The sequence below is a fragment of the Pseudophryne corroboree genome, chromosome 2 (assembly GCF_028390025.1).
Source record: "Pseudophryne corroboree isolate aPseCor3 chromosome 2, aPseCor3.hap2, whole genome shotgun sequence".
Lineage (NCBI taxonomy): Eukaryota > Metazoa > Chordata > Amphibia > Anura > Myobatrachidae > Pseudophryne > Pseudophryne corroboree.
In genome coordinates, this window is record NC_086445.1 from 580,458,714 (window position 1) to 580,476,479 (window position 17,766).

The 17,766-nt window shown below is 43.9% G+C and overlaps 1 protein-coding gene across 2 annotated transcripts in view; it reads right to left on the bottom strand.

Moving 5' to 3' along the window:
• Positions 1 to 2,326: 2,326 nt before the first annotated feature.
• The window catches only part of LOC135050991 (uncharacterized), a 30,529-nt gene continuing 15,089 nt past the window's right edge, over positions 2,327 to 17,766 (bottom strand). For both annotated transcript variants that reach the window (XM_063957202.1, XM_063957201.1), the window contains 5 exons: positions 16,910 to 17,214; positions 8,389 to 8,570; positions 8,049 to 8,221; positions 4,093 to 4,307; positions 2,327 to 3,979 (listed from right to left, as the gene is read on the bottom strand). In XM_063957202.1, the coding sequence (XP_063813272.1) occupies positions 3,741 to 3,979; positions 4,093 to 4,307; positions 8,049 to 8,221; positions 8,389 to 8,570; positions 16,910 to 17,214 (1,114 nt within the window). In that variant the 3' untranslated portion in view covers positions 2,327 to 3,740. The remainder of the gene's footprint in view (positions 3,980 to 4,092; positions 4,308 to 8,048; positions 8,222 to 8,388; positions 8,571 to 16,909; positions 17,215 to 17,766) is intronic.

The window sequence follows — 17,766 nt, forward strand, 5'->3', positions numbered from 1 at the left end:
TGCTGTGCATTACTCTGCTGCATTGTCCCTCTCTAATGTACTGAGGATTTAAAGTTCATAGAAAATTCATCTGTATTACACTAGCATAGAAATGTTGCTGCTTAATATTAGCAAGTTACCGGTGTATCTGCTATATTCTACCCACAATGCACTCCTCTCCAGGTTAGCACAACTTGAAAAAAATTAATCGTTTATTTGTGTTATAACAGTGGGATCCATTCTGATGGTAATCTGGTTCCAAAGCGCAAGGTCACACAGTGTGTGAAACAGGACTTCTGCACTTTGGACACATTCTGTAGCTCCACATTTACTTCTTATACGATGTATTAGAGTTATGACCTGCACCCAGGACCTGACAATTGTATTTCTTGAAAATTTGCTGTACTTACGATGAAACTCCACATTCAGTAAATTACATGCACTGCACAGCTTCCACGGCGACCTTACAATGTATGTTCAGTAATATGTTTACTAGATTATAACACCACGGATAAGTATTTTGGTGAAACCATGGCTACCTTCTGTGGGGTAAATTGACTAAGATGGGGTTTGTTTTTTAGAAACATTGATGTTGCCCATACCAAACAGATTGTAGCTATTATCTTCATGTTACGTAGAATCTGGTTGCTATGGGCAACATCACCAGTTATATAAAATAAATATTAAAAAATCTCCCATCTTCATAAATTTAGTCCTTTGCACCTAAATAGTGTAAGGGTTATCATTTAATGCCTCTTGACTCTGAAGTGATAGGGCCATGTGAGAGTAACCTCAACACCTGGGTGTATCAGCATTATTATTAGAATTGTTCTGTATTCCCTATGGAGTAATAAGCTGAGCTCTATCTGTTATAGGACTAAATTACCTTATATTGCGTTTGTGCCTTGACCTGTGGATACAACGTGCACATTCTTCTGTTACAGCGGTGGGTATACCCACCCCCTTGACTAGAAATGGAGGGGTGTTTCTTGCTAAACTTGCGAGTCCTCCATCCCAGTGCAATACTGTTAGGCAGAGGTATCCCACAGACAGCACTGTTATCCAGGTTTTGGATGTTATACTAGTGCAGCGCTGGATTCCCTATGTTGGCTGTAAAATTTCTAGAAAGTCAAATTTAAACTTGGTCCAGGGATAGAGGGTCAAGCTAAGACAGGGCGCAGCCAATCCATCCTGCACCACTGCTCGGATGGCTGTCCTGGGAGGGTTCCTTTGTATATCTGACCTCCCCATTGATACTGCCACCTTCGCTTTTGAAGGACAGCCCTTCACCTCGGGTGTAGTATGGTATGCCGACGATTGGACTCCCGGCGACCAGCATACCGGCGCCAGGAGCCCGACACCGTGCCGAGCGCAAAGGAGCCCCTTGTGGGCTCGCCGTGGGGACGGTGACACGCTATGCGCACAACGCTATTTTATTCTCCCTCCATGGTGGTCGTGGACCCCCACGAGGGAGAATATGTGCCGGTATGTCGGGATTCCATCGCCGGTATACTGTGCGCCGGGATCCCGACATTCGGCAAACTGAAGATCACCCCTTCACCTTATACACTAAGTCACTCCCACATGTGGGTAGCCTCATTTTATACTAGTTCCAGCAGTAGTGCACTGCTCAGCAATAAACTTCAATCTGCTTACCACTGCAGTTCTCAGATACTGTGAGGCAGCAACATATCAACAGTGAGACCTTCCTTGAAGCTCCATATGAAGGGGTCATGAGATGCACTGTGGAGGTCTGGTGGCTGAAGGAGTGTGGGGTATAGCTACTGCATGCGTAGGGCTGGATACACACTGAAAGATCATCTGCAGATGATTTGGCCATACACACTGCCCAACCTTTAATGACTGACTTCACAACTGGGTGTGCATTTACATGCAACCACCCAGTTGCATTGTCAAGCCCTGCCGGACCATATATATATATATATATATATATATATATATATATATATATATATATACATATATATACATATATATACATATATATATACATATATACACACACACACACGGATATAGCTGCAGATATGAGGCATCGGATGTGCTGCCTGGCTATTGCGATATGTACACCATCATTCTGACATATCAGGGGTACACCAAGTCCGTTGAACCAGCAATATTAATTCAATTGACTGTCCAATAGATTGGCCACTGTGTACCCACCTTGGGACTTACACTGTGTATAAACACTCCCTCTCCCCTCCCCTCCCCCCGTAGCTACTGTATTCTGCCTCCTGTGTGAAATTTTTTTACTATATCGTGTGCCAAAAGCATTTCCATGACACACTAGCTATTTGTTGCTGCAAGCATTCTGCAGTCAGTCCCATTTTGACTTTAAATGTAAATACTTTATTTTTTTTATTTTTTAAGGAAGCACAAACATTACAATATAACAGCAGATGCAATTTGTAGGATGTGATAGAAAGGACACTGAAAAAAAAGCTACATTACAGACCGTACAAGAACTAAAGGAGATAAATGAGAAACATTGTAATGGACACAAATAGAACACCCACAGGAATAAATGTGTGATATACTGTGACAATTTAAATATCAGGCTTGGGTCACAATTTCTAAATTTTTATTACAAAAATATAGGCAAGACCAGCTGCAGTTTTGCAGTCAACTCCCTCCGTAAATTTTACTCTGCTCTAAATAGTATAAAAACAGAACAAACATTTAACTAAATATGTTGAAAAAACAGCAAGTTTTTAAAGCATCCCCATAATAAAAAAGGGTGGGTTGAAAAGGCTGCACATAGACTCTATGAATCAAATGTTTAAACATAATGAAAACTCCTAGTCACCTCCTCTAAAATGGACACCTGCACACTGAGATATTTTAACTATGAGGAATGGTGGGCTGCACTACTTATACTGTAGGTGAGGCCACCTTTGATATATATAATGCTGGGTACACATTAGTACAGGCATGTCCAAACTGCGGCCCTCCAGCTGTTGTGAAACTACATATCCCAGCATGCCCTGACACAGTTTTGCTGTCAGAGAATGCTAAAGCTGTGTCAGGGCGTGCTGAGATGTGTAGTTTCTCAATAGCTGAAGTGCCGCACTAGTAGATATATCTGCATATATATGTATGGACGGCCGGGCATTGTGTTGAGCAAACACACTGCCTGATCCATCGGGACTGACATCATCAACTGTTTGGGTGTTAACATGTGCCTGCCCATTCATTGACCGCCCATAGACACAGCGATGCACCAATAAAATCGACAGATATATTGGTAGTCGGCTGTACTGCAGGGCCAACGGACAGCATTCACAGATATATCGTTCGTACACACTGGCTGACTGACCCACAATATATGGGCCATTCAACAGAACGGCTGATATATCAGCCAGTGTGTACCCAGCATAAGAAGACATAAGTTAACTGAGCTCAAACCACTGGAGTTTGTGTTTTAGTGTATGTATATTTGGATACAAATACTATACATAGGTTGTGTGTCTCAATGTTAGTGTCAGTAGTAGCATAGTGTTATGCGGTGTGTTAGATGATTTGGGCAGAGAGATGTGACACTGAACATATATATATATATATATATATATATATATATATATACTTTTTTCCATCAGCATCTAGCCCAGTTTTGGACAATACAAAACTATCCAGAAACTACATTATACAGAGGGATGGTCCTTTAAGTGTCATAGTCAACATCTATGTTCCAACTTCAAGAAACGTTACAAACGGTAAAGATGTAAAAAAAAAAAAACATACTATGGTCGGCCAAAACCAGGTGAATTCAGAATACCAAATTCTAAGTTTTCTTTGAATTCTTTGTAACCTTTGGAAAATGGAAGTCTAAGCACATTGCCACAAGTGTTAGCCTCTGGATAGTTTGACGATCCATCAATAAATTCAATGGATGGCTGTGGGTCAAGTCCTATTGGTGGAATATGGTTTACGCCAGTCACAAACAACAATATATCTTGTAGCTTGGTTCTGCATTCTCTCTCTGAAATAGTGAAACCAAATAAAAGCAAATGTTATCATCAACTTAAAAATCATTAGTACCGGCATTTGCACTTTTGCATATATGTAAGCATGTGAAAATAAAAGTATACTAACCTTCACAATCCAGAATAAAGTCTCGCCAGTAGCAAATAATTCTCTCTTCACGAATCCTTGCATTACTACCCACTGGACTATAGGATATTTTGAAGAGATGAGACACGACATCGGATGTCATAACATCCTTTTTCCATATAAATGCTTTTTTAAATAAATCCGGATGCGCATTCATTGCGTCAAGCACACCCAATGTCTTCAGTCCCTCTTTAAATCTAAAATTAAAACATTTAAATCAATAGAATATTGGGACATTAACAAATCGCTACAGATAAACTATAGGTAGTCCTTCTGGACTCCGGAAGGATGAAATGAAAGATCTAGGGGCAGTTGTGGAGGCTGCTGCAGGTGCCAAAATGCTGCTGAGCCCGCTCTAATGTAGCTCCGACCCCCACCATGGCAACGGAGCTACTGCTGTATGTTTATACTGGCCATGTTTCCCTGCATCTAAAAACCTCACATAAATGCTTGGTTTACCTTTTATTTAGCCAGTCTCACGCGGGGGCCATAGCGGGACCCCACAGGAGGGTTCTGCCCTCCACACTATGCTGTCAGCTGCACAGTAAACCAGGGGGTCACTCCTAGCTGGGCCCCCGGTTGGTACTCACCACTGACGATCACCCTCTGATGCTAAACTAACGCTGCCTGTTTACTTAGGTAAAATCTACACAAAATTGTGTGTGAAGTCTAAAACAAATCGCTGGACAAGCAGTGTGTTTTATGGTATCTTCAGTTTCTGGTGTCCAGTTTTAGTCAATTACATTGAGATTCCCTTATTTATGGGAGACATCAGTCAAATAGAGACAGATTATAAGGACGGCATAGCTCAATATCTGTGCATGCTTTGGTATATTATAGAATAAAGAGTTAAATTTAAACAAAATAAAAAATTGCGTGATTAACCCATCCTACAAAGTTTCTGAGCCCATTCTGGTTAATCAAAATTAGGAGAAAAATGGTGTGGGTACCAGTCTTATTTCTTTACAGTGATACTAGAGATTACAGCAATCCTACACCAGCAGCTTTGAACTTTTAGAACCACAAGGGCCAGCATGTAATGGGCCTATGGTACCTGTACCCAGACTCTAAAGTACTAGTCTAAAATTAAAATAAAAAAAAGATTTGAAATTGATTGAGGATTTAGTAAATATGTGATTTGTAAAATAACACTCAAATTTTTGAAACACTCCAAAAACAAATTGATATTTAGTAAATTTCTCTTACATCCTAGAGGATGCGGGGGTCCATATTAGTACCTTTAAGACTTTAATAGTGTGGGCTGGCTCCTCCCTCTATGTCCCTCCTACCAGACTCCGTTTAGAAAATTTGCCCGGAGGAGCCGTTCACACCTAGGGGAGCTCTATAGAGTTTTTCTAGTAAAGTTACTTTTTAGAGTTTGTTTTTGTACAGGAGGCTGTTGGCAACAGCCTGCCAGCAGGGGGGGAATAACGGGGGAGGAGTGTCCGCCCTGCGGGGTCTGAGCCACTGTCTCCACTGACTGGACATTGAGCTCCAGAGGGTATAGATCGCTCCCCGCCGCAGGGGAATGCTCACCCCAGCAGCAGGCCACCACCCCCTTGCAGAGCTGAAGTGTGGCGAGGGAGTCACCGCCACCACCTAACAAGCAGGGGGACGGTGTGAAGATGGCGGCTTCAGGGTAGGAGCGCAGTATTAAGTGCGCTCCCGGACGGCTCAGCGGTACTTTACTGCAGCGCTGTGAGGAGCATCCTGAACGCTCTTACTCTTCGGGAGGACCTTCTGGAACAGGGTCCATTCACTTATCAAGACTTACCACGACTACGTTTAACGACATGGAGGTTGAACACCAGATATGAGCTCGTAAAAGGCATTCCGAACAAGTTTATTCCTACCCTGATACAGGCTAGGAAAGGAGAAACGTCTAAACATTACCATTGCATTTGGAAAAAGTATGTATCTTGGTGTGAATGCAAGAAGTTTCCTACAGTGGAATTTCAACTGGAACGGTTTCTCCTCTTCCTGCAAGCAGGTGTGGATATGGTCCTGAGTTTGGGATCCATAAAGGTCCAGATTTTGGCCTTATCCATTTTCTTCCAGAAACTGGCTTCCCTCCCTGAGGAACAGACTTTCTTGAAAGGAGTTCTGCACATCCAGACTCCCTTTGTGCCACCTATGTCACCATGGGATCTTAATGTGGTGTTACAGTTCCTCCAATCGGATTGGTTCGAGCCTCTACAGGAGTTTGAAGTCAAGTTTCTCACGTGGAAGGCTGTCACTTTGTTGGCCTTAGCTTTTGCTAGACGTGTGTCGGAGTTGGGGGCTTTGTCTTGTTAAAGCCCCTTACTTAATCTTCCGTGAAGATAGAGCTGAGCTCCGGACACATCAGCAGTTCCTTCTAAAGGTTGTGTAGGCTTTTTGTATCAACCAACCTATTGTGGTACCAGTCGCTACTACTGACTCCTCTATTTCGTCATAGTCCTTAGATGTTTCAAGGTCTCTGAAAATCTATGTGAAGAGGACTGCTCGTCACAGAAAATCGGACTCTGTTCTGTATGATCCCAAGAAAATTGGGTGTACTGCTTCTAAGCAGACGATCTCTCACTGGATCAGAGTCACTATCCAGCATGCATATTCTACTGCAGGATTGCAGTGTCCCAAATCTGTTAAAGCCCACTCTACTCTAAGGTGGGTTCTTTCTGGGTGGCTGCTCGGGGTGTCTAGGCTTTACAACTTTGCCGAGCAGCTACTTAGTCTGGGTCTAACATGTTTGCTACGTTTACAAGTTCGATACTTTGGACAGTGAGGGCCTAAAGTTTGGTCAATCAGTTCTGCAGGTCCTCCGCGCTCTCCCTCCCGTTCGGTGAGCTTTGGTACATCACCATGGTACAAATATGGACCCCAGCATCCTGTAGGACGTAAGAGAAAAATAGGATTTTAATACCTACCGGTAAATCATTTTCTATTAGTCCGTAGAGGATGCTGGGGACTCCAAAAGAACCATGGGGTAAAGACGGGATACGCAGGAGGCATGGGCACACTATAAGAGACTTTGAATGGGTGTGAACTGGCTCCTCCCTCTATGCCCCTCCTCCAGACTCCAGTTATAGAACTGTGCCCAGGGAGACGGACATTTTGAGGAAAGAATTTACTGTTTAAACACGGTGAGCGTCATACCAGCTCACACCTCAAACATGCCGCAGAACGTGGCATTCAATAGAACACCAGCTGACGGCATGAAAAATATACAGCAATATGCTGACCGAAAATGTAACAACCTGTGTAAACACAAACAAAAATAGCATACCGCATGCCATGGCATGAATAACATCAGCAACGGACTGACTGAAAAGAAAAACAACATGAGTGTAACCATAACCGATAACTGCAGATACAGTACGCACTGGGACGGGCGCCCAGCATCCTGTACGGACTAAGAGAAAAGGATTTACCGGTAGGTAATTAAAATCCTGTTTTACCCTCTAGAGCCGTGGTACCCAACCGCGGTCTCAAGTACCCCCAACAGTTAATATTTTCCAGGTCCCCTCACAGGATTGCAAGTGAAATAATTTGGTCCACCTGTGGGTCTTTTAAAATGTGTCAGTGAGTAATGAATACACCTGTTCAACTGCTTGGTGACCTGGAAAACACGAACTGTTGAGGTTACTTGGGGACAGAGCTTGGGAACCACTGCTCTAGAGGGACTTTTGTTCATTGCAATTTACCAACACTAAATTTTAATATACATTTTTTCTACATTTTGCACACATTTAAATAGTTACGCTGTTTATCTCCAAAAAAAAAAAAAAGAATAAAAAAAAAAGGTATTTTCTTTTATGCAGCTAATCTTTATAGCATACAGAAGCAACTGGTTATGCATTCTACTCAACACTAAAGTATTCTATAAAGTCAGTATAATCCGACTGGAAAATCCAACAATTAAATAAACGTGGCATTATTTAAACTTTAAATGTAATAACCTCTCTTCAGAATGCATTGTTCTATCCCGTAGATACCAATGCAAGTAGTCTTGGACAATTTGGTGTTTGTCGTCAACTGTTTTAATTACACGGAGACAGCCAGCAAGATTAAGGAGCAGGTTATTTTCATACAACACGTCTTGAAGATTCTCAACTGAAGTAGCATTCATAATCTGAAATTTAAAAAAATATAAATGGGTAAATCTATAGGTCAACATGACATTACTAAATGTGAGATAATGAAATCACGACTCAAAATGAATATACAAAAAAATAAAATAAAATCATTGACACATAATTAAAAATAAATGCAGTAATTAAATTAACATTATGTATATACCTTCTGCATAATTTCTTTTGCTTCCACATCTACAAGATCTTGTAATACAAGTGGAGTATTTTTCCAGCCATATGTTAGAGCATTGTATAAGACAGGAGAAAAAAAATTTGGAGCGGGTCCACCGTGCACCAGTGATAGTGAAATGGATAAACCAGCCAGATAATACTCATCATTCCGCAAAGCTGAAAAACATTAAAAAAGTGCATAAAAAAAAAATAAAAAAAAAAAAAAAAAACCACACATACACACCAAAAAAATACACGTGATTTTGGTACTTACCGGTAAATCCTTTTCTTGAAGTCCGTAGGGGATACTGGGATGGCGAATTACAGCGGGGTATAGATGGTTCTATTTGAGGTGGTGCACTTTAAATTTTTTCAACCTAGTGTGTGCTGGCTCCTCCCCTCTATGCCCCCTTTCATCAGACCAGTCTCCATAACTGTGCCCGAAGGAGACGGAACATGCCTCAAGGAGGAGGAAAAAACAGAATAGAAGAACAGGAGAAACTGAGCAACATAACTTAAAAAGTAAAACAAAAAAATAGCGAAAGCAACGCGCATACGCTGATGCACAACAACACAAACAATATGCAGAAAAGAAAGCACAGAGGTGGGCGGCCTGTATCCCCTATGGTCTTGGAGAAAAGCATTTACCAGTAAGTACCAAAATCCAGTTTTAACTAGCATCCATAGAGTATACTGGGATGGTGAATTACAGTGGGGACATGCCAGAGCTCTCATTACGGGTGGGTGTGTGCCGAGATCCATGCAAAACCAAACTGAGCGCCCGACGCCAAGGTATCAAAACAATAGAATTTAACAAAAGTGTGGGCACTGGACCAGGTAGCAGCCCTACGCAACTGCAAGGCAGAGACTCCACGAGCAGCCGCCCAGGAATATCTCACCGACCTAGTGGAATGGGCGGTGACAGACTGTGGCAAAGGTAAGGACACAAATGAATAAGCCTGTTGGATAGTGAGTTTTATCCAATGGTTTGCTTCGAAGCAGGACAACCAATCTTGGTGGCCTCATACAAAACAAAGGAGTATCTGACTTCCGGGTACGAGCCATTCCGTTGACATAAATGCACAACGCTTGCACCATATCCAAACTACGAGGCGTGGAGGAATCGGTTACTACCTGAACTACAATAGGTGGATTTATGTGAAATGCCGAGACAACCTACAAGTCCTGAGTTCTGCACGATCTTCGTGAAACCCAAGATTTTCAGGACAAGGCCCCCCAATTCAGAGAGTCGCCGCGCAGAAGCAAGAGCCAACAAGGTGAGAGTCTTCCAAGCAAATACTTGGACTCCGCCTGCTGCAATGGTTGTAGAAAATCCAACACCAACTGTGAGATCCCAAGGGGTCGTAGGATATACAAAAGGTGGTTGCAAGTGGAGCACACCCTTAAGAAAGGTCTGAACCTCCGAGATCTAGGCCAACCATTTTTGTTAAAAGACTGACAAGGCAAAACGACCCAATTTGAAAACCGCTGGCAGATAACGATGACTGACACCAGGAGACATACATCTTCCATAGCCGATGGTAGTGCCGTGATGTGACATCTTTCCTAGCATGGAGCAGTCGGGATAACGGCCTCTGGAATGCCCTTCCTGGCTAAAATCTCCCTCTCAACTTCCACCCCGTCAAACATAGCCGCTGTAAGTTTGGATAGACGAATGGGCCTTGCTGAAGATCTTATCTCAGCGTCAATGGCCAGGGGTTGGCTACCAACAGGGAGAAGAGATCTGCGTACCAGGCCCGCCAAGGAGATTAAAATTGCCTGAACCTTTTCCCTCTAAGATTCGTGGTACTAGAGTGAATGGAGGGAACAGATAGATCGTCTAAAAGGTCCAGGGCGTAAAAAATGCATCTACAGCTGTCGCCTGTGGGTCCCTTGTCCTTGAGCAGTAACACTGAAGATGCGTGTTGTGTCGGGATGCCATCAGATCTGAGGCCAACCCCATAGGGATACTATCTGACAGAAGAATTGAGGGTGGCGACCCCACTCTCTCCGGGTGGAGATCTTGCCGACTGAGGAAATCTGGCTCCCAGTTGTCCACTCCCAGAATGAATATGGCAGACAGTGCCGTGGCATGTCACTCTGCCCAAAGGAGGATATTGGTGACTTCTCATAGCCACCTTGCCTTTGGTTCCGCCTTGTCGATTGATGTAGCCCACCGTGGTGGCATTGTCTGCTTGTACTTGAGTGGCGTGATTTTGTAACAGGTGGAAGGCCTGAAAAAGGACATTGTTAATCGTCCTTAGTTCAAAGATGTTTATGGGGAGGATGGTTTCGTATGGTAACCACTTTCCCTGAAACTGAGCCACCTGAGTCACTGCTCAACAGCCCAGTCATGCAGCAGGCTTGGCCAATTTGGAAGCAGGCTGACGGGCAGCCCAAGAAAGTTTTGGTTTTGACTTTGAGGATTTGGAAGCGCGAGCTTGTCTCGGGTACGCCTGACCATTTTCTTTACCTGGAGGTCGAAAGGATCGCAAAGTTTTACTCTTAGCCTTCGGAGCCGAAGGATTAGTACTTTGGAGACTTGCAGTCTTGGCAGACACCAAGTCAGTCACAATCTTGTTCCAATCTTACACAAATATTATAACCTCCCTTAATAAGGGAGCACCTCAAAGGTCTTCTTAGAGTACAGGTGCACCCACAAGGACCGTAAACACCGAATCCGGTGAGCCAGTATGGACGTGGTAGACGCTTTGGCCGCCATAACACCTGCATCAGAGGCTGCCTCATGAATGTAATGGGAGGCTCTGATAATACATGATAGACATTGTCTGGCATTATCTGGAAAATTCTGAGGTAGCTCTGCCTCAACTGCTTGAACCCAGGCTTCAATACCTTTTGCAGCCCGAGAGGCTGACAAAGTGGGACTATGTACAGCACCAGCAAGAGAGTGTAAATAGACTTAAAGCAGCCCTCCACACACTTATCCGTCAGTTCCTTCAGAGAGGTGACAGTAGTGACAGGCAGAGTAGATGACACAAGACGGGCCACATGCGAGTCCACTGGTGGAGGTGTTTCCCACTTGGTACTTAACTCTGCGGAGATAGGATAATGAGCTAGCATCTTTTTAGACAGGGAAAATTTCTTTCCTGGAGACTCCCAGGATTCCTGACGTATGTCAATTAAATGGTCAGAATGTGGCAAGACTAATTTAGTAACCTTCCGACGTTTGAACTTATCAGGTTGCTTAGACGTATCTGGAGGGTCAGTCTCATCATCAATCTGAAGAATCAGTTTGATAGCCTCCACTATATCAGGAACATCAACCTGCGTCACAGATTCCACATCAGAATCAGCTGTATTAGTGTCTAAGGGATCAGTATATTCCCCAACCCCATCGGATGAAGTATCCGAAACATGAGTAGATTGTGAGGAAGAAATGGCCCACTTAGATGACCCTTTGGTACCAGTAGGGCAAGGGTTAAGCTTTTAACAAAGGACTGATTTAATTGCTGTAAATGAGTAGACAGTATCTGCCCATGGCGAACTAACTACAGGGACAATATGTGGCTGTAATGGCACAGGAGGTCCCACAGGGGGTGTAAGTCGTGTTACAAGCGTAGTCAGCAAATTTGAAAAATCAGCCCAAGGTGATTCTTGGTGTGCCACCGGTGCTGCAGGCTGACTGGGGGATGCAGAACACCCAATACCTGAACCCTCAGCTGATATATTTTCCTCAGGTAAAACCATGGCGTCAGCACTGCCTGATGCATGAGCGTACGCGGAGTTCCCGCACTGTGCAGCAGACATTGAGAATGTAGCCATAGGGCGTGACAGAACAATATAGAAAGACAAGCACAATACCCGACAAAAACCACCTATGGTATGTGACTGCAAATGCTGAGCACAAACAGAGGATTTAAGAGGTATGAGGTGACTGAAATACACAGATAAAAATACAAAAAACAGTATATCCTGTGGAATACTATATGGTATACGAGACCCTGATGCACTTAGCCCCCCCAGGGTACAGAATATAGTGATAGCAATATGTGCGACATACACAGAATGGAAACCACACAGCAGCTATAGGCACACACAGTCACATGTACAATGTAGAAATTATTACATAACAATAAAACTGCACTGGATTAGTAATAGTACATATACATGTATGAATACAGATATAACAATGCACAGTAAACAATGGATGTATATCACAGGATACTTGTACTAAATATTCATACTAAACGACATGTAGAATACTTAAGTGTCCCGTAAATGCACAGCGCTCATGAGACAGGCGGCTTTACAGAGGAGACAGTGCCAAGCAGTCCCAGAATCAGCGCAGCTCTGTGAAATGGCGCCCAAACGCTGACAGGGAGTGAAGGAGAGATGCAGCTTCAGGGCGAGAACACCTGCTGTAGATGGCGCCTGGAGCTGGGGGATGGGCTACAGGTCAGTGCCTTATGCACTCTGCAGGACTTTACCACCGGGTACTATGGATCCTATAATAAACTGATTTTAGTAAATCCAACATGTGCTCCTTGCCCTGGTGGATATAGTGGGGTCCCTGCACGGCCAGAGTGACCACGCCGGAAGCATGGTCCATCTGCTGGGACCGCATCTGGATCACGATTTCAGTGGGTCCCACCTGGGGAACCCTCTTCCCTCCTTCATGAAGTGCGGCCACGTGATCCAAGAGAGCAGCAGCGGTGATGTGTACCTTATGGGAACCAGAGCGCTTCCGCTGCAAGTACCCGGCAACCAGGGCACAGGAGTATGCAGCGCCGCTGGGGGAGGTGATTGAGCCGTAGCTCGGAATGTCAGTGATATCCATGGCATCTAGTGCCTGTGCTGCGGCCCTTGAAGTCTTCTTTCTTCTTAGAAAAGCTCTTATTAGGGCTGCCTAATGCAGCCCATCCTGTTAGCAGCATGCACTGCAGGCACCAACTTACAAACTGAGCTCCAGTGCCTGGAAGCGGGGATATACAGGCGGCGGTGCAGTGCATCCTGGGAACAGTCAAAGCGGTGCCTCGTATCAAGATCCAACTCTACACCCCCTATGTTATTCCCTGTGGAATACCAGTGTACCCCCCTGCAGAAACAGTTTCTAGTGTTGCTTCAATCTTATGGTGTGAGGAGTCTTTTAAAGAAGTAGCCCCCGGGAGTGGAAGTGCAATCTTTAGAGAGACGAGAAACTGAAGAGTCAACCGTGGGTGGATTTTCCCAAAGCTTCCTGTCTTCAGGAGGAAAGAGAAAAGACAAAAACCTTTTAAGAATCTGGAATTTTTTTAACAGAATGCAATCAAGCTTCCTTAAATTAGGCATTTCGTTCAGAAGACAGAAGACGTTAACACTAGACTTTTGTGGTTTACTGAAATATACAGGTTCTACCAGAGTGTCTTTTTCACGTATTTCCATAACCTCAGTATTGCACAAATGAGTGACTCAACCCCTTGAGAAGGGTCCCCAATTTCCTCCTCCATTCTTAATCCATATCCTCTATATCTGGCATGTCTTCCCCCGTGTCATTCAACTGCAGGACCTGTGGGAACATGCATTTTTGGTGCATTTAGTCTGGGCGGATGAGTAGAGGATTTAATCCACCACTTTTTAGAGACCAATTCCTCCACAGACTGTCTAAGAGCTTGTCTGTTGTGGCCAGGAGCATCCAGTTCTGAGGAAATATCTGTCATGACACCTGTTAAAGTGTACAGCCACACTGGTGTAGACTCTTGTGACCTGCCGTCAGATTATTACCCAGACTCCGTACACTGGTCAAAAATATGTGATCCTTCAGATGTCTGTGTAAACTTATTAGAGCAGTCTTTACAGAATACTTTTCCCTGTCATTCTTACACAGTATAGATGACACACACACACACAGGAAAAAGTACAGTGTGTCACCCCTGCAAGCAGTAGTAAATAAAACAGCCAACAGGAGAAAGCACATAGTGGGAGAAACCAGCACACTATGAGCTGTGTATAATATAGCCAGGCAGTACTGATTCCGGAGTCACTTAATAGCAACCCCAAGTGTAACCTGCTCCTCCCAACAATTAGCCCCCACTGCATACCACAGTCCCGGGAGACTTGTGAGGTCCGCGCTGGCTCTGGCGTCGCTGTAGCTGAACTCTGTACACGCGGTATGTATAATGGCGCTTGCTGTCCTGCTCTGTAAGCTCTGCCCCTCTGCTATGGTGCGCCTACAGCGGAATCTACACACAGTCTAATAAGGCATAGTAGCTCTATTAGAGAAGTGTGCCTGATCAATGATTTGACGCCTTGTGAACCGGGTATCCCGCTATTCGTGAACCAGTGCATGCTCAACAGTCTTGCATAACTTCAGCTGTTCGGGGGTGTCGGCAGGTTCTGAGGATCCAGCACCAGCCCTCCATACGGCTGCGGTGAGAGATCACCCCATGGCCGATGTCATGGTTACTAGGTATCCGGGGCCATACCTCTCTATAAGGTCTGGACGGGTCCACCCCTCCCCCTAAGTCCCTCGATGCAGACAGGCGCTTGTCTGAAAAATTAGAGAAATATAAAATATTTAAAGGAAAAACAACCCAAAAAACAAACACTGGAGCCCTACAGCATGTGACAAGTTCTGAGGGCATAGTTTTCTAAACTGGTCTGATGGGAGGAGGCATAGAGGGGAGGAGCCAGCACACACTAGGTTGAAGAAATTTAAAGTGCACCTGCTCCAATGGACCCATCTATACCCCACTGTAATTTACCATCCCAGTATACCCTATGCATGCTAGAGAAATTATAATTAATATGAGTAAACCAATTTGAATTTAACGAAAACACCATGTAAAAGTCTAACAATAAAAACCAAAGTAAAGCAATTAGGAGCCTCAAGCAGATATAACAATATACCTGTACCATGAATAGCATATTGGCACATTGTGCTTGACCCAGCGGATGCACATGCCTAGCATTAAAATTGTGTACATACTATCTACAGTTCCTTGAGTAGTATCTTAGGATACGGTGATACCCCTTTTCCACTAGAAGTCTCGGGTCTGACCCCGGGATTTGGAACACGGTTCCAAGCCAGGTCAGACACGAGAAGGACCCCTTTTCCACTATGGGAGCGAACCCGGGAATATCCCGTGTAGGCGCCGTTTACACTGCACCCGGATACAGTTTCTTCTGCCTGGCGATTGGAGATGAAGTTATCTCCAAGCGCCGGGAAAACCGGTAGATCAGGACCCCCGGGACATGGCCTCGTACCCGTTAGGCCACACCACCAATTCCATGCTGCCCACTGTCTTGCTGGGGGCAAGCCCGGCACTCTGGAAGCTGCTGAGCTGCCCCCAGCCTCCGGCACACAATTTCTCTGCCAGCGCTGCTGTCTGCATAGCAGGAGAGACAGCATGCGCTGCCCCCCCCCCCCAACCTCGAGACTGCCCGCGAAAACCTGCGGTCAGGGAGGTATGGGATCTTCACATGCTGTAAACGGGTCCCGTGTCGACTGACATGGGTAACTTGTTTACACTACACCTTACACGGGTCATTCCCGCGTCCTACCCTGGTAGGATTCCCAGATCACTTGACCCGGGTTTTTTCAGAGGGAGACGTTTCCACTAGCCAAAAAACACGTGTAAATGCACACACCCGTGCAAAAACCCATGTTTTTGGACGAGGTGGAAAAGGGGTATAAGTAGCACAGTACAGGGAACACGTACAGAATTTAAACACGTAAATGGATTAGTAGAGGCAAACTTTCTTGAAACCTATACATAGTTTTTCTTAAAATTTTGTATTCCTGTATATTAGGGAGAAACATAATTAAAAACATACACTATAGGACTGCACAGTATGTGATATGGATATATAACTAGTGATATTGTTTATTAGTCTTCTACATTACTCCTCAATCATACCTAGATGCATTTAAAGCCTGGAATATGGTTTTCAATTAGCATTCTTTATATATATTGTATATATGATACAACTGATTTTTTTCTTCTTCCAAACATAAAGCAAGGAAATAACTAACCAATTAAGTTTGACGATCTAAACCAGGGCTCGACAAATCCCAGGGGCCAGGTAGCCATGGCCCCTAGCTTTTGCTGCCTGGCTACCAAATTATGCAAGGAGGGAGAGAGCGAGCAGATTCGTGGGCATGGCTTTATTGCGGCTGCCATTTCATGCACAGGAGTGCATGTGCTGAGTGATCGTCCCAGCCTATGCTGTGTGCAGTTTTCAAACTCCAGCTGCATATAGCTATCCAATAGGGGGGTCTATGTGTGGCCAGGGATTGTGCTTCGAAGGGGGCAGTGATATGGCCAAAAAGCGGAGGATTGTTTACTCGGGGGATTGATTCAGAGGGCTGGTTTGCCTGGGGGGCCCCCTTAGTTGTGTGGGAGGGGAGGTGGTGGCAACAGTAGTGGTATGGCTCCTACACTTTCATCTTTGCTCCTAGTATCTAGAAAAAAAATTGTCAAGTCCAGATGTAAACTTACCAAAAAAAAAAAAAAAAAAGAACATAATGATAATAACAGAGAAAACAAATGGAGAAACCAAAACAAATATAAAAATACCTTGAGCATCACAAGACAATGTCTTTGAATTTTCTGGTCCTTCAAATAATTTGCTGATTTGCAAAAACTGTAGAAGAAGTCTAAAAAATTCCCTCGTTGGGCCACCAAAATCTACAGCTCCTTCTGTATTCCCAAAGGAATCAGTGAAAATTACAGAAAGGCGATTTTCAGGCCTAAATGTTTGCCGCTTTAGTCCACGACATGCTCCGTCCCAGACTTCTCTGCGGTTTATGTTAAACTTTGAAATGCTTTCAGTATCAATCTGTACTGCCAGATTTGACAGAATATCCTTTAGATTGATATCACTACAACACAAAATGTAGATTTAAAATAATTTAGAAGGTCAATTACTAATATCAATATATTTGGCATTCATGAATTACCTTGTACACATACATTAATGTAAAATTACTATCTATCCACACACATGCACGTGATCAGCTTCATTGTAGGCATTGCAGTAACGTGATTGCAAACAGTGTGACCTCATTTGGATGTGCTGGTGCTATCACACATAATTCATGGTGCCTATGAATCCATTACTTTGTGAGCACAGACAAAAATACAGTAGTCAGTCAAATGCCGTGATGCAGCAAAGAGGAGGCTGAGCACACTGGAAACGTGTACCCGATAGGATATTCTAATGCTGAAAGACTTGAGAAAGGTCAACTGAATGGCATAAATTTCTACTTTTAAAAAGGATATATTTGGGTAAGTCTGGTGTGTGTCATCTTCTTACTACTTTTCACATGGACATATATTAAAAATAAAATATAAAACTTACAAAAATATATAATATACATGATATAGCAAGCAGGTTTTAAATGTACAAGAATAAAAACATAAAAGCTTATCTG